Source organism: Archocentrus centrarchus, unplaced genomic scaffold (assembly GCF_007364275.1).
Source record: "Archocentrus centrarchus isolate MPI-CPG fArcCen1 unplaced genomic scaffold, fArcCen1 scaffold_26_ctg1, whole genome shotgun sequence".
In the NCBI taxonomy this organism is placed as follows: Eukaryota; Metazoa; Chordata; class Actinopteri; order Cichliformes; family Cichlidae; genus Archocentrus; species Archocentrus centrarchus.
Window position 1 is genome coordinate 683170 of NW_022060256.1, and position 23668 is coordinate 706837.

Below are 23668 nucleotides of genomic sequence, written 5' to 3' on the forward strand. Positions count from 1 at the left end.
TGAAGTGCTATAATGCACACTTTTTGTCCTACTGTGACTGCCTTTATTTGATGAATCAAGCAGAGTATGCCTAATAATCTGGGTGATTTTCAAAAAATGATTCCTTTTTCCTACCATAAGTTACACATTTTATCAGGCTATGTTTCTTCCTCTGCCAAAATCTGTGCCCCCTGCTATATTGCACACTTATTGTCCTACCATGACTGCTTTATTTGGTGAATAAGGTAGAGTATGCCTAATAATCTGGGGGATTTTGGAGATCATGTTATTTGCAACACATTAATTATACATGATAGACCTAAACTTATTTTATTTTATGTTTTCTACTGTGTGTGTATTTCTATTTGTCCTGCATCTTGGCACCTGATATCTGCATCCAGAGGGAAGCAACTTAAACTCCCGGCGCAGTGAGTGGTCTGGGTCTGCTGGGATCAGTCTGGCCTTTTTTCACTGACCTCACGTTTTCTAAGTCAGGGAGGTTGCTTAAGGCTGTGCCAGCAATTTTTCAAAAAGAATAAAAGTCAAAAACTACTGGACCGCGGTTGGGTGCAGGTGTTTTTGACAGTCCACTTGACTAGCGACAACGAAACCCTCACTTCGACTCCACCCTCCAACCCCGAACCTCACTTAAACACCGAGCCTGCCTACCCGCTCCCATCCCCGGGCATCGCTTCGGCTTTTATCAACCTTTGAGACAGCCGACAGCGAGTTTTCTTACACAAGTTGGCAACAATGGCCCAGATAAAGGAGGAGGGCTGAATGTAGCTAGCAGTCGCACCCCACAGTGTTTTCGTTAAATTTGATATTCAAACATTAAACAATACGGGACAAAATTGATCTATGTAATGTGGGTCTAGGCAAAGCATTAAGATCATTAAGTTACTTCAAAGTTCATTTGTAGTTCTAAACACATTTAGGGTGTTTTTTTCCTTCACTTTTTGTCTCTCCAAAGATGTTTTTCCTCTCTCCTACAGCCTGGACTGCAACTACATGCAAATAACCGATTATGCAAATTAGGTGATGACCTCATATAACGACTTCGTTTTTCAATGGCGGAAAATGTCCCGTATTTTTAAATACAAAACTTGACAGGCACGGCATGCCATTGACGAGGTTGGGACCACACACACATACGCCGCATTGAGCGGGGCGGCCTGTTGTTGTGACTCCTCAGCGCGTCCGCCATATTGGATGTGGCAGATCTGCGCTGTAACCCAATAGTGAACGGACTGGACTTCATAAAGCGCCTTTCTATAAAGTTAGTCAAGTTAATACGTTCATTTACACATTCAAATATACACTAATATACTCTGGGAAACGTTTAGGCACAAAAATAATTCTGTTTTCAAAATGTTAGAATGGCCAAATACAGTCAAAAACAATTCCTCAGTCTTACCTGTGAAAGGTAATCCCATGTGATCCCGTTTTGACAGTAAAATGGTTCGAACAACTCCATTCAGCACAAGAGTGCAGCACCTCTCTCATGTTGTCCGCTTTTGCCCCCTCCAATATAGCGGCGACGGTGACTACGAGTCAGCGCTCAATACGGCGTCTACGTATATATGTCTATGGTTGGGACAATATCAGCTTTCACGCGCATACGTGCGCGCATACGTGCTGCGTGAAGCTGACACGCGCATACGTGCGCGGGCGCCCGCTTACCTATGCATTCTAGAATGCTGAAAACCTTTGTTCCTTTGAAGTCATGAAACCTTCGAACAGGCGCTATAAATAGGACCCACATTCGGAACTTTGCTCCAGTGCGTATCAGACTTGACATGAGTGCAACGAAACAATTTTGAATTCTTAACAATTTCCTAACAGCAAACAAAAAACTTTTGAAAAAACTTTTAAACATGTCTGGTGATCTTGACATTTTTAAAGGAACCATGCTGGGGAAATGCCACAAAGTGACGGCTTTGCTTGGAAAGGGTGGTTTTGGTTTTGTAACCAAATGTATCAATACCAAAACCAACAAAACCGAGGCTATCAAAGTGAACAGGAACCAGCCCGAATATTTGCAACAGGCAAAAAAGGAAGTGTTCATCCTAAACAAGCTGCGATGCCTGGATCCAGATAGCTGCAATATTGTCAAATGGAATGGCTTTTTCCTTGACAGGGAGCGTATGTGTCTAAATTTTGAACTCCTTGATCAAAGCCTATTTGCTTACATTCAGGACCGCAACCACCAAGGCCTTCCCATAAGTGAGCTGAGGCCAATTTTATATCAGCTGGTCAATGCCGTGTCTCACCTGAGTTCCATGGGAATAATACATGCTGACCTGAAGCCAGAAAACGTGATGGTTGTGGACCGCCATCAGTCTCCCATCAAAGTCAAAGTTATTGATTTTGGACTGGCATGTCCTGTGTCTGCAGTGCTTCTAGGTGACTGGGCGCAGACAGTTTCCTACAGGGCACCAGAGGTAATGCTCCAAGCTCCATACAATCAAGCTATTGATATGTGGTCCCTGGGCCTGATAGCTGCGGAGCTGGCCGTAGGGCGGCCACTCTACCCTGGTGATATGGAATATGATGTGTTCAGACTCATAATACAAATTCAGGGCCAGCCACCAGACTACATCTTAAATCGTGGATTTGGTACAGATTATTACTTCATTCAAGAAAACTGCGGCAATTCACGCTGGAGATTTAAGTCTGAAGAACAATTTCAATATGAGACAGAATATCAAGCAAAAGAAACACAATATATAAAGCTCAAGTGTCTTGATGATCTTGAACAATTAATGGAAATGAAAACAGGACACCAGAGTGGTCAGGATTTGTTGGTGAGCCTAATTAAAAAGATGCTGCATTTAGATGCTGACCTGCGCATCACGCCCTTCGAGGCTCTTCGCCATCCCTTCTTTGACTCCGGTCTCTCACAGAGTTCCTCCAGAAACCCTCGTATTGACACCGAGAACACAGAAGCCCAAATCCCTCCTTCTGATTGCCAACAGGAAAGTTGGCAATCAGAAAGGCCACACAGCACTGACTGGCGCACAGAAGACCAAATCCACAGTCTCTCTCAGCAGCCTTCCAGTTGGCAATCAGAAAGGCCACACAGCACTGACTGGAGCACAGAAGACCAAATCCACAGTCTCTCTCAGCAGCCTTCCAGTTGGCAATCAGAAAGGCCACACAGCACTGACTGGAGCACAGAAGACCAAATCCACAGTCTCTCTCAGCAGCCTTCCAGTTGGCAATCAGTATGGCCACACAGCACTGACTGGAGCACTGAAGACCAAATCCACAGTCTCTCTCAGCAGCCTTCCAGTTGGCAATCAGTATGGCCACACAGCACTGACTGGAGCACAGAAGACCAAATCCACAGTCTCTCTCAGCAGCCTTCCAGTTGGCAATCAGTATGGCCACACAGCACTGACTGGAGCACAGAAGACCAAATCCACAGTCTCTCTCAGCAGCCTTCCAGTTGGCAATCAGTATGGCCACACAGCACTGACTGGAGCACTGAAGACCAAATCCACAGTCTCTCTCAGCAGCCTTCCAGTTGGCAATCAGAAAGGCCACACAGCACTGACTGGAGCACAGAAGACCAAATCCACAGTCTCTCTCAGCAGCCTTCCAGTTGGCAATCAGTATGGCCACACAGCACTGACTGGAGCACAGAAGACCAAATCCACAGTCTCTCTCAGCAGCCTTCCAGTTGGCAATCAGTATGGCCACACAGCACTGACTGGAGCACAGAAGACCAAAAACACAGTCTCTCTCAGCAGCCTTCCAGTTGGCAATCAGAAAGGCCACACAGCACTGACTGGAACGCAGAAGCCCCAATCCTCGTTCTCTCTCAGCAGGCTTCCAGTTGGCAATACGAAAGCTCAGCTGAATCACCTGAACAAACATCTTGCACCGTGTCAGTGAACAAACCATCCTTCCTCCCTAGTGATGGTGACATTTTTGAAGGAACCATGCTGGGGAAATGCCACAAAGTGACGGCTTTGCTTGGAAAGGGTGGTTTTGGTTTTGTAACCAAATGTATCAATACCAAAACCAACAAAACCGAGGCTATCAAAGTGAACAGGAACCAGCCCGAATATTTGCAACAGGCAAAAAAGGAAGTGTTCATCCTAAACAAGCTGCGATGCCTGGATCCAGATAGCTGCAATATTGTCAAATGGAATGGCTTTTTCCTTGACAGGGAGCGTATGTGTCTAAATTTTGAACTCCTTGATCAAAGCCTATTTGCTTACATTCAGGACCGCAACCACCAAGGCCTTCCCATAAGTGAGCTGAGGCCAATTTTATATCAGCTGGTCAATGCCGTGTCTCACCTGAGTTCCATGGGAATAATACATGCTGACCTGAAGCCAGAAAACGTGATGGTTGTGGACCGCCATCAGTCTCCCATCAAAGTCAAAGTTATTGATTTTGGACTGGCATGTCCTGTGTCTGCAGTGCTTCTAGGTGACTGGGCGCAGACAGTTTCCTACAGGGCACCAGAGGTAATGCTCCAAGCTCCATACAATCAAGCTATTGATATGTGGTCCCTGGGCCTGATAGCTGCGGAGCTGGCCGTAGGGCGGCCACTCTACCCTGGTGATATGGAATATGATGTGTTCAGACTCATAATACAAATTCAGGGCCAGCCACCAGACTACATCTTAAATCGTGGATTTGGTACAGATTATTACTTCATTCAAGAAAACTGCGGCAATTCACGCTGGAGATTTAAGTCTGAAGAACAATTTCAATATGAGACAGAATATCAAGCAAAAGAAACACAATATATAAAGCTCAAGTGTCTTGATGATCTTGAACAATTAATGGAAATGAAAACAGGACACCAGAGTGGTCAGGATTTGTTGATGAGCCTGATTAAAAAGATGCTGCATTTAGATGCTGACCTGCGCATCACGCCCTTCGAGGCTCTTCGCCATCCCTTCTTTGACTCCGGTCTCTCACAGAGTTCCTCCAGAAACCCTCGTATTGACACCGAGAACACAGAAGCCCAAATCCCTCCTTCTGATTGCCAACAGGAAAGTTGGCAATCAGAAAGGCCACACAGCACTGACTGGCGCACAGTAGACCAAATCCACAGTCTCTCTCAGCAGCCTTCCAGTTGGCAATCAGAAAGGCCACACAGCACTGACTGGAGCACAGAAGACCAAATCCACAGTCTCTCTCAGCAGCCTTCCAGTTGGCAATCAGAAAGGCCACACAGCACTGACTGGAGCACAGAAGACCAAATCCACAGTCTCTCTCAGCAGCCTTCCAGTTGGCAATCAGTATGGCCACACAGCACTGACTGGAGCACTGAAGACCAAATCCACAGTCTCTCTCAGCAGCCTTCCAGTTGGCAATCAGTATGGCCACACAGCACTGACTGGAGCACAGAAGACCAAATCCACAGTCTCTCTCAGCAGCCTTCCAGTTGGCAATCAGTATGGCCACACAGCACTGACTGGAGCACAGAAGACCAAATCCACAGTCTCTCTCAGCAGCCTTCCAGTTGGCAATCAGTATGGCCACACAGCACTGACTGGAGCACTGAAGACCAAATCCACAGTCTCTCTCAGCAGCCTTCCAGTTGGCAATCAGAAAGGCCACACAGCACTGACTGGAGCACAGAAGACCAAATCCACAGTCTCTCTCAGCAGCCTTCCAGTTGGCAATCAGTATGGCCACACAGCACTGACTGGAGCACAGAAGACCAAATCCACAGTCTCTCTCAGCAGCCTTCCAGTTGGCAATCAGTATGGCCACACAGCACTGACTGGAGCACAGAAGACCAAATACACAGTCTCTCTCAGCAGCCTTCCAGTTGGCAATAAGAAAGGCCACACAGCACTGACTGGAACGCAGAAGCCCCAATCCTCGTTCTCTCTCAGCAGGCTTCCAGTTGGCAATACGAAAGCTCAGCTGAATCACCTGAACAAACATCTTGCACCGTGTCAGTGAACAAACCATCCTTCCTCCCTAGTGATGGTGACATTTTTGAAGGAACCATGCTGGGGAAATGCCACAAAGTGACGGCTTTGCTTGGAAAGGGTGGTTTTGGTTTTGTAACCAAATGTATCAATACCAAAACCAACAAAACCGAGGCTATCAAAGTGAACAGGAACCAGCCCGAATATTTGCAACAGGCAAAAAAGGAAGTGTTCATCCTAAACAAGCTGCGATGCCTGGATCCAGATAGCTGCAATATTGTCAAATGGAATGGCTTTTTCCTTGACAGGAAGCGTATGTGTCTAAATTTTGAACTCCTTGATCAAAGCCTATTTGCTTACATTCAGGACCGCAACCACCAAGGCCTTCCCATAAGTGAGCTGAGGCCAATTTTATATCAGCTGGTCAATGCCGTGTCTCACCTGAGTTCCATGGGAATAATACATGCTGACCTGAAGCCAGAAAACGTGATGGTTGTGGACCGCCATCAGTCTCCCATCAAAGTCAAAGTTATTGATTTTGGATTGGCATGTCCTGTGTCTGCAGTGCTTCTAGGTGACTGGGCGCAGACAGTTTCCTACAGGGCACCAGAGGTAATGCTCCAAGCTCCATACAATCAAGCTATTGATATGTGGTCCCTGGGCCTGATAGCTGCGGAGCTGGCCGTAGGGCGGCCACTCTACCCTGGTGATATGGAATATGATGTGTTCAGACTCATAATACAAATTCAGGGCCAGCCACCAGACTACATCTTAAATCGTGGATTTGGTACAGATTATTACTTCATTCAAGAAAACTGCAGCAATTCATGCTGGAGATTTAAGTCTGAAGAACAATTTCAATATGAGACAGAATATCAAGCAAAAGAAACACAATATATAAAGCTCAAGTGTCTTGATGATCTTGAACAATTAATGGAAATGAAAACAGGACACCAGAGTGGTCAGGATTTGTTGGTGAGCCTAATTAAAAAGATGCTGCATTTAGATGCTGACCTGCGCATCACGCCCTTCGAGGCTCTTCGCCATCCCTTCTTTAACTCCGGTCTCTCACAGAGTTCCTCCAGAAACCCTCGTATTGACACCGAGAACACAGAAGCCCAAATCCCTCCTTCTGATTGCCAACAGGAAAGTTGGCAATCAGAAAGGCCACACAGCACTGACTGGAGCACAGAAGACCAAATCCACAGTCTCTCTCAGCAGCCTTCCAGTTGGCAATCAGAAAGGCCACACAGCACTGACTGGAGCACAGAAGACCAAATCCACAGTCTCTCTCAGCAGCCTTCCAGTTGGCAATACGAAAGGCCACACAGCACTGACTGGAGCACAGAAGACCAAATCCACAGTCTCTCTCAGCAGCCTTCCAGTTGGCAATCAGAAAGGCCACACAGCACTGACTGGAGTGTGCAAAATATATACCAAAATTCTACATTGGCAGCAACCTCTCCAACTTCTGAATTTCACACTGGAAAACCCCAAACTCCTTTAATCATCAGCCCACTACTTTGTTGAAAAACTAATTATTAAGTTGCTTCAAAAGTATCATTTTGGGTTTTTTTTTTTGTTTCTTTTTAGTTTTCACTTTCCCCTCACCCACCAGTCGGTCGCAGCAGATGGCCGTCCCTCCCTGAGCCTGGTTCTGCTGAAGGTTTCTTCCTGTCAACAGGGAGTTTTTCCTTCCCACTGTTGCCAAGTGCTTGCTCATAGGGAATCATCTGATTCTTAGGGTGGGGATTCTTATGGAAATTTATTTAAAAAAATGAAAAACAGATACTATTTTGACTTTGAACAAATTACCATCATATTCAAGTGTCACTGAGGAGCAACAATTCTTTTGAAAATGGGCTGGGGTTTTTTTTTTGCTTACTGTTTTAACATCTTGTAACAGTTTTAAATCTTATTAAATAAAAAAAAAAAAGAAACATAAACATGCTGTTTTCCTGTATCTTCTATATATTGTATGGTATAGTGTTTAAAACTGCAGACACTGTTCTTGATGTTCCACAGACTGTCAGGCTGTGATCAGCTGACCTGCTGCTGCAGCTCTGAGGTTTACTTCTCTGTGTGGATGAACTGAACTCACAAAGATGTAACCCAGTATTTCACAGCTATCTGAGCTGATCTCCATCCCCTACACTGACAGCATACAGGCTGTAGAAATGTTGGATTCAGTGAATGAATCTCAGCATCAGCAGCTTTGATTCAAACTCATCTCTGCTACACTGATGTCACCTGTAACTCTGACCATGAACACAGAGCTTTACTGTAAATACAGTACAACAAGCTGATCTGTTTCACACACTAAACTGCAGTATTTTCATACAATCTTTCAATTACACAGAGTCAGCATACTTCAGTTTGTTTTGCAGTCCTTAACTTTAAATCTAACCTCTCTTCTTCCTCTCCTGTCCTTCTCTCTCTTTGCTCTCCACAGCAGCTCTTCTTTTAGCTCGCAGACACACTTTGTGTGTTTGCTGATATTTGTTGAGCATTTAGAAACCTTGCATTTACCTGCCACACGTTACTCCCTTTATTTTAGCTCCTCTTCAGTAGCGCTAGCTAAGCTGTTTATGTCCCGCGAGCACAACTTACAGACTCGGTCCAGCCCGCTGTGACCCCTGATTATAGCGCTATAAATGATACATTAATTATATGGGTTTGCGTATTTAATCCCTTTGTACGTGATAAGCCCGGTGATGGAGGATACGCTGTAGGATTGTCTCTTATATGTTATTATTCCTCCATTTAGGCTCAGATCGTTTGATGTTTGATGGAAATGCAAACTTTTCTCAGACGTGTTAAACCTAAAGTAACGAGTCTGTTCAGAAAATGTAAGAAGTAGAAAGTACAGATACCTGAAAAATGTACTTAAGTACAGTAACGAAGTATTTGTACTTCGTTACTTTCCACCTCTACTTTTATGGTACGTGCAGATAGAAGGCACACACACACACACACACACACACACACACACACACACACACACACACACACACACACACACACACACACACACACACACACACCAGTGTGCTGAGTGCTTTATGTTTTTGGGTCAGTGAGGTGGGGATATGACCTATGTGTGTGTTTGGGGCCTTTGAAGAGTTGCCGGTGTAAGCACTGTCTTATTTGACACTTGTACCCTATTGTCATATTTCAGTCAAGTTTTACAGCAGGTGCACTCCCAAAAAAGGGGGTTCTGTGGGCCCCTCGTGGTTTTATAGACAAAAAGGAGGGAAGGAATAAAAACCTGGCTAAGTTGGGGGAGCTGGTGATCTCATCTGAACAGATGTTTGGGTAGAAAAGGTCATCATTGGTGACATCTGTTTGAGCTGTTATAAGCTATGAGCTAGACCTGCGAGGTGCAGCCTTAAGCATGTGTCCTAAAATGGGTGAAGGGTGCCCGAAAAGTTGGTGTGGTGAGGATTAAATATCAAAGGCTGGAGACTTATGCATATTGATTTGGGCTGTCCATTTAGGGGCATCTGGACCCGGAAACGACGTCGGACTTAAAAATGGGATTGCTTTGGTGGAGTGAAGGATTGACTGTATTATGTTAAAAATCACTGTAGCCTGTTGATAAAATATTCTTTTCCCATTATACTTTTTATTTCTCACCTTAAAATAATTTGACTTTATGTTATCAAAATAGGACAATCAACAAATATTCTACATCTACATAATACAATTTAAAAATAAGCTGTTAAAATGATAATTATAATAATATAAAACTAAGTTGTGGAACAAAACAACATTAATGGCAGTTGTCTGCCTCCTGAATAACACAGAATACAAAGCTGTATTTCCACCACACCAACCTGTAATCCAGTAAAGTAAGTAAGTAATGTTTTCACAGCAAGTCACAAAGCGCTGTACAGAAAAGAAAATAAATACAGGAATTAAGCGCCATAATAGCCAATAAAACGACGCAGTTGAACCCTACAGAATGAACAGGCAGTTCAGAAATAAATAATAATGCCATAAAATTCTCAACAGAAAACCTGTTCAAACAAAAAAGTTTTTACTGCTTTTATAAAAGAATGAACTGATGGAATGGCTGGAGCAATATCCACTTGCATTCCTGCATAGTGTGTGGCAGCTTTATGGTGTAGGTGCAGGAATCAGATGCGCTGTTGCTGGTTGCAACAGATGGCTGCCCCTCCCTGACCCTGGATCTGTTGAAGGGTTCTTCCTGTTGATGAAGTGATGAATAGTACGATGTCCTAGGGCTCTTTTTTTTTTCTTTTGTTTTTTTTAAGTGTAACAACTTGTTTTTCCAGGCTAGATGAATTTCTTTTAAATTAGCTTATGGGTTATCTGCTCTAAACTGCGCCTTTGAGAGTTACACCTGGGAGTCAAGCACTTCTGTCAGAACAAGTATGATTAAAGTGGTGGATGGGCTCATTTATATTTTGAGAGAAACTAATTGAATCTAACAATAGATTAAATGCAGTGTTAAAATCACCCACTATAATTATTTTATCTGAACTGAGCACTAAATCAGATAAAAAGTCTGAGAAATCAGACAGAAACTCTGATTAAGGAGCAGGTGGACAATAGACAACAAAACTGGATTTTGAAAGATGAAATGGAAAATTACTGCTAATCCTCCTCGACCTGTTTTTGAGCATTCTGACAGCTAGTGTGACCCGGGGGTGTTGATTCATTTAAACTGACACATTCATCCTGCTGTAACCAGGTTTCTGTAAGGCACAATAAATCTATGCTGATCAATTATTAAATCATTTACGAATAGGGACTTGGAAGAGAGAGTCCTAATGTTTAATCATCCATATTTAACTGTTTAACTGATTGGTGCAGATGAATTTTTATGCTTAAATAGCTTTTTGCTGATTTTAGCTTTGGTTTTTGGTGGTCTGGGAGCAGGCACCGACTCTATGGGGATGGGTTTTGGGGGGATGGCAGGAGGAGAGAAGCTGCAGAGAGGCGTGTAAGACTGCAACTCTGCTTCCTGGTCTCAACCCTGGGTAGTCAGGTTTTAGGGTTAATAAATTTGGATAGGTTTCTAGAAATGAGAGCTGCTCCATCCAAAGTGGGATGGATGCTGTCTCTCCTAACAAGACCAGGTTTTCCCCAGAAACTTTGCCAATTATCTATGAAGCCCACATCATTTTTTGGACACCACTCAGACAGCCAGCGATTCAAGGAGAACATGCGGCTAAACATGTCGCTCCTGGTCTGATTGGGGAGGGGCCCAGAGAAAACTACAGAGTCCGACATCGTTTTTGCAAAGTTACACACCGAGTCAATATTAATTTTAGTGACCTCTGATTGGCGTAACCGGGTGTCATTACTGCCGACGTGAATAACGATCTTACCAAATCTACGATTAGCCTTAGCCAGCAGTTTCAAATTTCCATGAATGTTGTCTGCTCTGGCCCCTGGAAGACATTTGACTATGGTCGCTGGTGTCACTTGCTGAAAAACTTGAAAAACGGTTAGAGACGTGAACGGGTTGGTGGTGTACACGGGCCTACTGTTTAGGACTATGCTTCCTTCTCACAGTAACCAAGCCGGTCTGATTCCCTGCTGCTCGGGATCTTCTGGGGGAGCACTAACCAATGGCTAAGCTACCATGGCCTGCTCCGGCTACAGGGTTCTGGGTAGCTACACGATTTTCCAGTGTACAGAGCCGAGTCTCCAATTCACTAAGCCTGATCTCTAAGGCTACAAACAAGCTACATTTGTTACAAGTAACATTACTGCTAAAGGAGGCCGAGGAGTAACTAAACTTCTTACGCACAGAGCAGAAAAGTGCAGGAGGGACAGGAGAAGCAGCCATGCTCTTAGTGAGTCAGCAGGGAGTGTGCTTTGGATAAAGCACGTAAAGATTGGGGGTGGCTGAGGCTCAGGAGACAGAGCAGGTCACCTACTAATTGGAAGGTTGACGGTTTGATTCCTGGCTGCTTCGGGCTGCATGTCAAAGTATCCTTGGGTAAGACACTGAACCCCAAGTTGCTCTCTGACACAAGCAGTGGAGTATGAATGTGTGTGAATGTTAGACAATAAAAGCACTTAGCTTCGTTACACATAGTGCTTGTGTGAATGGATGTAAATGTGTTGTATAAGCGCTCTGAGTGCTGCTCAGAGTAGAAAAGCGCTATATAAGAACTAGTCCATTTACCATTACAGTATTAAATAAGTTATCTAGAGATTTATAAGTAACTGAGCTACACAAAAACACCACTGTATGCTGTAACAGGAAATGACAAGATACTGCAGTGAGAGCGCCACCCAGAGGACAACACAAACATCTCATACAGATCACAAAAACAGAACCAGCAATGACTGAAAAATATGACAGTTTCTGATTTTAAGCCGGCAGCAACTGAAAGTGGACCACCATGATATGTACAACTTAAAACAAATAACAGTTTAAAACTCAGATAATGTGAGATATCAACAACAACAAAAGAAAACCAGGAGATAAAGAATGAACAGAGTAAATAAATCAATAAATATGCAACTCACATGAAGCCATTTACTGTGTGAGCTGCTCAAAGATCACTATGAAAGAGTGTTATAATCATAAACCATATTAAAGATGGAAAACCTCCATTTACACTTTAATGGGGACCAAATTTTACTGCATGATGCTTATGCTTTGTCCAATAAAACTTGGAAACAGTCTTTGGTTTTGAGTCAGAGTGCACGTACCTTTAACCACAGTCGGAGGAAGACTCTCCACTCGGATATTCGTTGCTACCTCCAGAGGCCGAGCAGTCAGTCCAAGTTTCTTCATCGTTGTGTTGGTCTGACTTACAGAGAGGAATCTCTCCACATCTGCAAAATAACCCCGGTTAGTCCTTTGAGACTGAAACAGGTTTGAGGATGAGAGAAGAGCTGGACTACAAAGTGTAATCTAGTTGTTAGAAATGAATGAAGCTCCAAAGTCTGTATTAAAATGACGCCTTATTTTAAAATTTATCAGTTACTTTCTTGGATGTATTTATTGTAGACAGATCTGACACATTTCAAAAATATGGGAGATGAGCAGATCTGGGTTTCAATCCCGTGTGAAGCTCGGTAATGAAATCTGAGCTCAGAGGTGGAGCGAAGGTTTATGACTCCTGACGGGAGACACTGCAGGCTGATGGTGCCATTTTATTTTAAATTATATTTTGTTAATATTTTAAAAATAATTTAATATTTAACTGTCATCTTATTATATTAGAATTTGTGTAAAGTGAGTTTTAAAGTTAGTTTAATATTAGAATCAAAGGTTTTAAAATAGAGATTTGGGATGTTTCTCTTGTTGTGTTCATGTATAAGGAAAAGTCCAGGTGGTTCCTACCTGCAGGGCTGCTGAAGGTGATCACAGCACTGTTGGATTCCCACATGATCTCCATGCCATAGCCATTCTGGTCCAGCCCAGAGATGTTCTCCACCAGCAAGGAGATCAGATCTGCGGACATGTCTGCGATGTTTTCTAAAACCACCGAGCAGCTCTGAGACGACTCTGAGTCTGAGAGAAACATGATTCTTAAAAAGTCTGCCAGTACTGGGGGAAATAATTTGTTTGTCCAGGCTGTTATTTCCTAAGACGTTCTTTGAGACAACCAGATAATTTGAGACTAATAAGATCTGAGTTTGTTCAGTTAAGACTGAATAAATCCATTTCCATAATAATAGCAAGCATGTATTTATTATTTATTTTATTGAAAAACTCACCTAAAAATGTACATGTACAGTCATTTAAAGCTGTTTTCACACATGCACTGCAGGTGTGAACTTTTCTAGACGCTACCAGACTGAGGTACAACACAAACGTCCAACAGTGTCTTTAACCTGCTCCCCGCACAAAGTCAGGTGAGCCCAACTGAGAATAGCACGAGTCATTGTCCGATTCAGGGTGGGCATGTGTGCAGTATTTCTATTCAGTTCAGTTCAATTCAATTTTATTTATATAGCGCCAAATCATAAGAGTTGCCTCAAGGCGCTTTGCACTGTGGATAAAGTCCCTACAATAATACAGAGAAAACCCAACAGTCAAAACGACCCCCTATGAGCAGCACTTGGTGACAGTGGGAAGGAAAAACTCCCTTTTAACAGGAAGAAACCTCCAGCAGAACCAGGCTCAGAACCAGGCTCAGAACCAGGCTCAGAACCAACCGGTTGGGGCCGAGGGGAGAGAGACAGAGGTTAATTATAACTAATGATTAAATGCAGAATGAAGTATAAACAAACTAAATAAGCTAAATGAAAAGAATGCGCTAACAGTGCATTATGGGAACCCCCCCCCCAGCAGCCTAGGCCTATAGCAGCATAACTAAGAGGTGGTTCAGGGTCACCTGATCCAGCCCTAACTATAAGCGTGATCAAAAAGGAAAGTTTTAAGCCTAATCTTGAAAATAGAGAGGGTGTCTGTCTCCCGAATCCAAGCTGGGAGCTGGTTCCACAGAAGAGGGGCCTGAAAGCTGAAGGCTCTGCCTCCCATTCTACTCTTAAGTATCCGAGGAACCACAAGTAAGCCAGCAGTCTGAGAGCGAAGTGCTCTATTGCAAAAAAGCAGTCCTGCATATTTGTTTAATACATGCATTAAAGCACATAAGTGGGTGGCAGTGGTGCAATGGAGGGTTGCTGGTTCGTGTCCCCGTCTAAGCGCATGCTGTCATTGTGTCCCTGGGCAAGACACTTAATCCACATTGCCTAAGTCTGAATGTGGTTGTGTGTTTGGTGGTGGTTGGAGGGGCCGTGGGCACGAATTGGCAGCCACCAAGTATGATTGAGGTGCGAATGGAAGTGTCTTTGACTACCTTGACATATCGTGGTCAAAAATGACTCCAACAACAACAAACGAAAAAAAAAATGACTCCAAGATTTCTCACAGTGTTACTGGAGGCCAAAGTAATGCCATCCCAGATACGTATCTGGTTTGACACCATGTTTCTAAGCTTGTAGTAGTAAGATGACCATTTCCTATCTGTCCAGTGAACTCAGGATCATCAGGAGGCCACATGAACAGGTTCTTCCATCTCCAGCTGGCCTTATCAACAAGGCGTCATGGATTTGACACATTATAATAAAATGTCCCCCAATTATCTTTTTGCATCACATTTATGGATTTTTTCCTGTTACAGGTCAAGTGCACATTTCCTTAATATTGTGAACATCTGCAGTCTTAATGCCCTGACACACACACACACACACACACACACACACACACACACACACACACACACACACACACACACACACACACACACACACACACACACACACACACACACACACCATTGTTTTGATAATGTCAGAACATTTATTTCTATGTGTTTGTTTTTACCCTCTTTGCTGGCAGCAGAAGCTTCATTTTCAGGTTCAGGTTGTAGCTTCTTTGCATCTGTCGATGAGTCTGAGAACCAAGAGAAGCAAGTTTGTCCAGTTTAGACTAATTACGTGCACAAACAAACCCAGTGAACCACTGGAAAGCTCTGATACTCAGCAAAAAGCTCAAGTGAAGCTCGAATAAGGTCATTTCCAAAACACTCATCAATCTGTTCAATTTTACAAATTTAGTTGATTTAATTATTTTTCTTTTTTAAAAAAAGAGGAATAATCAGTCAAATCAAAAATGTTTGACAAATTTACATTAAAATCATGACAGAAGAATTTATGACATGACTGTGTTTCAACTTAATTGAATTCTTGTGACATCTTCCTTCATTACCACAAACACACAGACTTATTTAGCTTATTATGAAACTTATTTTACATCAAGATGTTAAAAAAAGGAAAATCTGTGTTGATAAAAACTAAAGAGAGCAGCAGAGAGGAGGTTTCACCTGTGACACCTTTGCTGTTCGTTGGGCTCTGAAAAGAAAAGAATAAGGATTTAATCAAACTGAATAACAAAATGAAGAAACATGTCTGCAGTCAGCTTTACAAGCAAATGTTCAAACCTTAAAATTTTAAGATTTTTGCACAGTGGGAAAACAGTTGCAGCAAAAAGAAGAACTTTTTTATGAGGCATCAATGAAGGTTTACATTCATTTAGATTGTGCGATATCTCCAACATTAGAAACGGTCTCAGAGTGATGCTGAAAAGCTAATTCATCCATTTATTACTTCTAGGCTGGACTGTTGTAATTCGTTATTATCAGGCTGTCCTAAAAGCTCCCTGAAAAGCCTTCAGCTGATCCTTCAGCTGCAGCTAGAGTACTGACAGGGACTAGAAAGAGAGAGCAGATTTCTCCCATACTGGCTTCTCTTCATTGGCTCCCTGTTAAATCCAGAATTGAATTTAAAATCCTTCTCCTCACATACAAGGTCTTGAATAATCAGGCCCCATCTTATCTCAAAGACCTCATAGTCCCATATCACCCCAACAGAGCACTTGGCTCTCAGACTGCTGGCTTACTTGTGGTTCCTCGGATACTTAAGAGTAGAATGGGAGGCAGAGCCTTCAGCTTTCAGGCCCCTCTTCTGTGGAACCAGCTTCCAGTTTGAATTCGGGAGACAGACACCCTCTCTATTTTTAAGATTAGGCTTAAAACTTTCCTTTATGATCAAGATTATAGTTAGGGCTGGATCAGGTGACCCTGAATCATCCCTTAGTTATGCTGCTATAGGCCTAGGCTGCTGGGGGGGGGTTCCCATAATGCACTGTTTCTTTTCATTCACCTTATTTACTTTGTTTATACTCCACTCTGCATTTAATCATTAATTATTAATCTCTGGCTCTCTTCCACAGTGTGTCTTTTGTCCTGTCTCTCTCCCCTCAGCAGATGACTGCCCCTCCCTGAGCCTGGTTCTGATGGAGGTTTCTTCCTGTTAAAAGGGAGTTTTTCCTTTCCACTGTCACCAAGTGCTGCTCATAGGGGGTTGTTTTTGACTGTTGGGTTTTCTCTGTATTATTGTAGGGTCTTTACCCACAATACAAAGCACCTTGAGGCGACTGTTTGTTGTGATTTGGCCCTATATAAATAATATTGAATTGAATTGAATTCCCTTAGGCAGTATTATTAGAAAATACTGCATCAGTTTTCATTGTTATGCAGACGATACTCAGCTTTACCTATGCATGAAGCCAGATGATGCACATCAATTAGTTAAACTGCAAACAGTCAGAGTAGCTGTTTGGGGGCAGTGCAGTTAACCTCCTGAGATCCTGCATCCACATTTGGGAAAATTACAGTCTGGCTTTGCTGCACCTTATACTTCATTCTTCTCAATAGTGTTTTATACTTTGTTAAGTCATGTTGTTTTTGTTGTGTTATGCTATAAAATAATCCCAGTGTCCACATATGAGGTAATTTTTTTTTCATAAAAGTATGTAACAACCATGTAACAAAATACAACTTCCTGTTCAAAGAGTCAGCTCAGTTTATATACATATCAGGTCCATCTAATCAGAAATATCTAGGAGAAATTAAAAATCCATCGCAAACAGGAGCTCAGGTCTCAGGAGGTTAAGTCAGATTGTTGAGTTAAGTTAGCAGGATTGACTTTGTCATTGTTTGGAGGCTGGTTTCACTGCGGGAATTCACAGTATTTTCCACAACACCAGCAAATTTTGTTTTCAAAATGTTATAATGGCCAAATATGATTTTAAAAAATGTGATCCAGTTTTGACTGTAAAATGATCTGAGTCCTAATCAAATAACTGAATTAAAAAAAAAATAAAAGTAGCCCTATTTAGAGATAGAGCTGATTGAATTTAAACATTTAAAAGAATAGGTAAGATAAATTAGACAATGGGATCATTAACATGAAATAAAGTTGAAAATATCTGGGAGAATAAGAAGCAGTAGAGGATTAAATAAAATTGTTATAATAACAACAGTAGCATAAGAAACAAATAGTAACAAGTGGTGATAACAAAATAGCTTGGAAATAAACGGAGCCTATAATAAATAAGATTGAACCAAAAACACAAATAAAATAGATGGTCAGTAAGATAAAGGTGTGATGTGTGGTGAACATAGATTTTAAGAGACTGTGGACACTCAGCTATCAACCCGAAGCTTTGATATTTCATAAGAGTTTTATATTTTAAGTTTTATTTTAAACCGGTCTGTGGGAGGAACAAAAATGGGGTGTAAGTTGGTTCCCTGGAAATGTTGTTTTGGTGTGGAGCAGATTGTGTGACACTCTCAGTGCTGCCTCTGTGGGGTAAAACCCACTGCTGTGTGCTGCCACTGTTCTCATAATAACTGAACAGGAAAGCAAGTGAGCTTGTTAAACTAAGAAGAACAGAATGCTGGACAGAGCTGAGGGACTAGTTTATGACCTGTCACAAAAGACAAGATGGAAGGGAAGGAGTAGGCTTTGAGGAGGCAGTATCCTCATGATGGAGACCCTGAAAGAGGAGCAGTGTCCGACAAAGTGGTTGCATATCTTTCAGCGTAAGTGGAAAGATGAGACTGGGAGCGCATGGAATACCAATAAGTCCACAGGAGCATTATTTCAGAACACGATGAGGATTGCCTCCTCGAGTGAAGAAGTGGCTGGAGCAGGTGGTCAAACTGAATAAAATAGATTGGTCTTTGTTTGTTGAACTGTGGCGCAGTGGGTAGGTGCTCGCCTTGCAACCAGAGGGTTGCTGGTTCGAGTCCCTGTCTGAGCGCATGCTGTTGTTGTGTCCCTGGGCAAGACACTTAACCCACATTGTGTGAATGTGGTTCTGTGGGCCGCAGGCGCAAACTGCGAGGGCAGCTGTGGCTACATTAGTAGCTTACCACCACCAAGTATGATTGAGTTGTGAATGATTAGCAGACTACAATAGTGCTTTGAGTACCTTGAAAATATAAGTCTATGGTATTATTATTAACATGTTGTCCAATATGTGAACTATTACAGAGAGAGGAGGAAACCAACAAACAGCTGGCCAACAAGTTAACACAGCTGCAGCCGTCAGAACTGACCAAACAAAGGGAGAAAGCTACGACTCAAGCACCATCTATGACTACACACATTGAGGCTCGGCTCCAGTGTTAGCTGCTAACGCTGCTCAGTTATGCACCTCCTACACACACACACACACACACACACAGTCTGCTCCAGTCACTCCACAGGTTGCAGGTAGATTTCCTGCTCCAACTGTTCCAAATGCTTAAACTGGGTCTGTTCTGCCTACTATATATATGTGCATGTTAATCAAGGTGAGATGTTATATCCTCAAGCTCGTGGAAGGCACAGATGAGAGGTGGAGAGCAGGATTAACACAGCTGTATGGGCTTACCTAATCTAATCAACAGGTGAATAATTTGCCATAGGGTGATATCACATGCTGGGGGTGCAATCAGTCAGGACACCTGCAAAGAGATGGTCCTGTTAACCCATGGACAGGGTCAGCAGCATGCTGGCCATAGGCATGTCCAGAAAAGCATGAGACATGACTCTCATGAGCTGGGCCTTATGATTAAGGCGGCGCTGCATATTTCAGAGTGGAGCCCAACAGATAACAAATTAATACACATTTCAAAAGATAAACATTTTATTAGGATTTTGAAGAAAAGCAGTGATGAAAGTATTGCAACTAAAGTGTTGGTAAATGAAAGAGCCGTGAGTCAAATGGTGTTATCAGCAGGACATGAAACAGGTTTCTGTTCAGTTGCAAATGTCATAACAGTCACTGAATAGTTAAGAGGAAAAATCCTGAATGTTAACATGACAGTAGCTCTCAGGAGAAATCAGAGACTCTCCAGCTTGAATATGAATAACTCTCTGGTGAAGCAGAACGTCCTATCACAACCAAAGACCAGGGACCAGGGAATGAGATGATTTTTTTTTTTTCTGAACCTACCTATCCCTGTTTATCTCTTTCTGATTTCATGCTAAAGGTAGCGCCGGTAAAACGGCTGCATGACCTCAGACACCTGTCCCCCCTGTTTGTGTTTCTATTTCTTGGATGGCTGTTCTGTTAACTGTAATTTCCCCATTGTGGGACTAATGAAGGTATTCGTATTCGTAAAGCGACACCTCAAGTCAGTATTACAGGAATATATTCTCATGTTGGTAATTAAATTCATAACTCGATTTCAAAGATAACATTAGAAACATATCACCGTACAGCCCACTGGCACAAACCTTTAAGTGTGTGCAAAATAACTGACATGAGAATCACTGGAATTGTTGCAGCATTACTTTAATGTTCTTTAAAAAGAATTTGATTAGATTTAAAATGCAATGTGACAACAGCAAGAGAAAAATAGAACAGCAAAAGCCCCTTCAAAGACACATTTTAGATTAGGAAATGTTTTCTAATGAAATGTTTTTTGCTCAGTAAATTTAAACATGTGACAAGTATTTTTTTTTTCCAGAAGTGTTGCACAGTGGGGGCATGGCAGTTCACTTAAATGTGATAAGGTATTCTGGGTACGCCTGGATATCATTGAAGACAACAAACATGGATGGTTTAGCAGTTTTATCTGTGACGCTGTCGTACAGGTCTGAAGCATTCCAGGATTTGGCAGGAGGGGTGATCATGCCACTTCGTCCTTGGGTGTAGTCTCCAACTAGAACCTTGGTCTGGTACATGCACTTGTGCCCAAAGATATTAGGCCTGGCATACCTTCCTGCTGAATAGTTTGGGTCCACAGCAAAGTAAGAGCCGTTGCCGTACATCGCACCTATAGACAAAGAGAATGAATGAACTGAATGCTGTGGTTCAGTGGATCGATAATTTGAAGTGGAATTAGACTGCTGCTCCTCCTCTGTGCTCTCTCTTACTATTTTAACTTGACTGCACACTTGGTCTTTGGCACAAAGTCACTTTACTGACTCAACTGGACTTTGAAGTCAAACTCCAGCAAGTGTACCGAACACCTTTACTGACTGAGAGCGACATTCTGAAATGCGGCCTCATTACAAAAAATGCGTTGGTCCAGTAATAAAGTTATTCTAAATACAACAAGTTGTCCATTTAGAATTATAAGGTTCTGACATTTTTGATGTAATTTCACTTACTGTCATATTCTTATTCACTGATGCTAATCAACAACATGTAAGAGATTTTTTTAAATTATATACAACTTTTGCCATTTTATTCACAAACCAAAAAAGGTTCCATCTGCAAAATCAAGCTTTACTTGGTATTATTAGGTTCTATTATTTAATATCTCAAAACTGGTCAAAATGCAGATAGAACCTTATAATCCTGAGTGGCTGAAGTGTTACTGGAAGTTTAGTCTCTTCATTATCATCCTCCTCATGCACCTTGGAATTGGTAATGTTGTCAGAGAAACCTCTTCTCTGACTTGGATAATAGTCAAGTCAGATCTCTGTTATTGTGTGTGTGTAAAAATATGTTGCTGGATTCATTCGAGAAAAGAAAAAATTATTTTATTTATTTATTAAAATTAAACCTGCGCTCAATTTTAAATTTTGTACATTGTGAAAAAACTAATGCATATTCGCCCAAGGTTTGTTTAGAATAATCACTTTAGACTGCAAACAAAACAATGTGAATGAGCGACTGATATTTTTAAGATGGGTACTGATATTTTATGACCTAAACCCCCGATATAGCAGCCAATAATTTTTTAAAAATTTCTTATGTATAGCTATTTAAGAGTCCTAAGATAATATGACCATACAGCTTAAAAATAATGTTTAATTGTGACAACAACTCTTGGATTATTCATTTACACCCTGCTCCACTCTGCTCAGATCAGATGATTATGCTGCTTCATCAACCTATTCAATTAATTTTAAGCAGTTTGTCATTACACAAATTTCAATTTATTGTACCTGGAACTCTCTCTCCGTGTGTGTGTGTGTGTGTGTGTGTGTGTGTGTGTGTGTGTGTGTGTGTGTGTGTGTGTGTGTGTGTGTGTGTGTGTGTATGTGTGTGTGTGTGTGTGTGTGTGTTTGGTTACCATTTTTTCCTGCATAGCTCCGGTTGAAGCCTTTGCTGTTGATGAGATCGGTGGAGTCGGCACTGGTGCCGTGAAACAGAAGCCGTTCATTGTTGGTGTGTTTGTTCTTCGCCTCCATTTGCTTCTTCAGGATCTGGTAGCTCTGCCACAGTGCTGGATTTTGCACACGTTCAATCTGCCAACACAGTCCAAAAAGAAAATTAATTATTTTTTAAAAATTCTTCCATTCTTCCCTCTATTTCTCATTAGTGGTGCATTTCTTGCTTGTCATGAAAACACTTCATACATGAACTTTGAACTAACACCCATCTCTCCAAGAGTTCCACAAAGGCTTGCTCCAGCATTAATTGGTAGGTGTCTGTGTGATGCACCTGTAATCAGGCTAGCTAGCGTTAGCTTAAAAAGCAGTCCAGATTACCATATTTAGTGATAGAAACACCAGCTGAATGCCAAAGTGCTAAAGTCAAAGCTTCAAAATTGAGCTTCACACCAGTGGGTGACATAATGGTGGCTATGTCCATCTTTCATTTACAGTCTATGAGAAACAATCCAAACTCAAAGCTGAGACTTGGCACTTTAATTTACTAACTAGTTATTTTTAACTGTACAAATTATACAGTCTGCTCTGTGTATTTATGAGTAAACATACACTGATGATGCTAACATGAAGTCCGGCCTTTGTCAGTTCACTCTCCACGTCGTTGTATTCCTTAGATCCTGGAGTCAGAGCAAACAGCTTCACAAGGTCGCCCTTCATGTCCTCCCAAAATGAAGGCAGAGCATTGTCATCTGTAACAATCATTGGAAGAGTTCAGTTTAAATAATATTCTACACTAACAGAGGACATGTGCACCAGGCTGTGGCTGGAGTTTCAGTGGGAAATGTAAAATCTGTTAGTGTAGGACTGAGATTACTTGTTCTCAGGGTTTTTATAAGTGACAGCTTTTTTCAGCTTGGTTTTCTTACACATTATAACATTTTAAGCAAATACAGCCAATCAAAACTCACCACTTAGCCTTTCATAGAGGTTTTACTTTGGAAAATGCAACAGGTTAAAAGTGCACATAAATGACTCACCTTTCAGTTCTTTCCGAATGAGCTCCACATTCTTCCTGTTTGCTGAAACTGCTTTTTTAAGCTGTGGGTCAGCGGTGTGCACTTCTTTATTGATTTTGATCTTCACCTTTTGTTTTTTCTCCAGAGCCTCCTCGAGTTTGAGGTTGGTGAAGATATCAAAGGTCACCATTGACCCATCACGGTCCTGAAACTGCCATTCTACCAGCCCACTCACAAACAAAGCCTGTCTCTTCGAGTTCTCCGTCCTTTCAACCTTCCGGATGATGTCCCTGATGGTCATCAAATAAAAAAGTTTATTTATTTATTTTTTTAATAGATAGCACTCTGACCTGAAAATTCTTGAAATATGTTTTTTGTGTGTGTGTCAGTAATATGCTGACCTAACTGCAGACTCTGCAGTGAAGACGTCTCTGTTCAGACCCTCCAGGTGGATCTCGGGGTCCTGGTCTTCTGCTCCTTTGTCCAGACGGATGCTGACCGTCAGCTTCCTCTGCAGAGCGTTCAGCTCCTCCATGTCAGCCTGTGACAGCTGGTTAATGTACGGGTCAGAGATGGTTTTCTGTGCCTGCTCAGCCAGAATCAGCTCATTAATCCTTTTCTTGGTCTGCCTCAAAGCCTGCAGTATTGGAGGAATGGTTTTAAATCTTTGTTACAAACAGGCAGTCACACATTGGGAAAAACTCACAGAAAGACAACAAATAAATTCTGTGTTCTGGAACTATTTATGGTGTATTAATCTTCCCAGTAACTCTACACAGGGCACACTCAGCTACCTAAAAGTGAGAAGGAAAAAAAAACACTTCTTGAAGCTGCAGCCAGCTTTTCAATAAGAAGCAGCTGAAGCACAAA

The 23668-nt window shown here is 42.2% G+C and overlaps 2 protein-coding genes across 4 annotated transcripts in view; both read right to left on the reverse strand.

Moving 5' to 3' along the window:
- The window catches only part of LOC115775897 (protein mono-ADP-ribosyltransferase PARP14-like), an 80063-nt gene that overhangs the window by 22064 nt on the left and 34331 nt on the right, over window positions 1-23668 (reverse strand). The window contains exons 19-20 of one of the 2 annotated variants that reach the window (XM_030723407.1): window positions 23200-23435; window positions 22820-23088 (exon numbers count right to left, since the gene is read on the reverse strand). The exons of the other annotated variant lie outside the window; for it this stretch is intronic. Coding sequence (XP_030579267.1) covers window positions 22820-23088; window positions 23200-23435 — 505 coding nt within the window. The remainder of the gene's footprint in view (window positions 1-22819; window positions 23089-23199; window positions 23436-23668) is intronic. 2 annotated transcript variants of the gene reach the window in all.
- LOC115775904 (protein mono-ADP-ribosyltransferase PARP15-like) lies at window positions 19453-22730 on the reverse strand. 2 transcript variants are annotated; one of them, XM_030723419.1, is made up of 3 exons: window positions 22407-22730; window positions 21743-21917; window positions 19453-20494 (listed from the first exon to the last, which is right to left on the reverse strand). In XM_030723419.1, the coding sequence occupies exons 1-3, from the start codon at window positions 22542-22544 to the stop codon at window positions 20214-20216; spliced, it is 594 nt and encodes a 197-aa protein (XP_030579279.1). In that variant the 5' UTR covers window positions 22545-22730; the 3' UTR covers window positions 19453-20213. The 2 variants fall into 2 exon arrangements, with proteins under 2 accessions (XP_030579279.1, XP_030579278.1); XM_030723418.1 differs by having other exon boundaries at window positions 22392-22730.

Coding starts and splice junctions, on each gene's coding strand:
- LOC115775904 (XM_030723418.1), bottom strand. CDS start 22,544: ATGATTGTTACAGATGACAATGCTCTGCCTTCATTTTGGGAGGACATG. Junction 21,918..22,391: donor TTCATGTTAGCATCATCAGT/GTATGTTTACTC, acceptor CTGTGTTGGCAG/ATTGAACGTGTGCAAAATCC. Junction 20,495..21,742: donor GAGCTATGCAGGAAAAAATG/GTAACCAAACAC, acceptor CTTTGTCTATAG/GTGCGATGTACGGCAACGGC.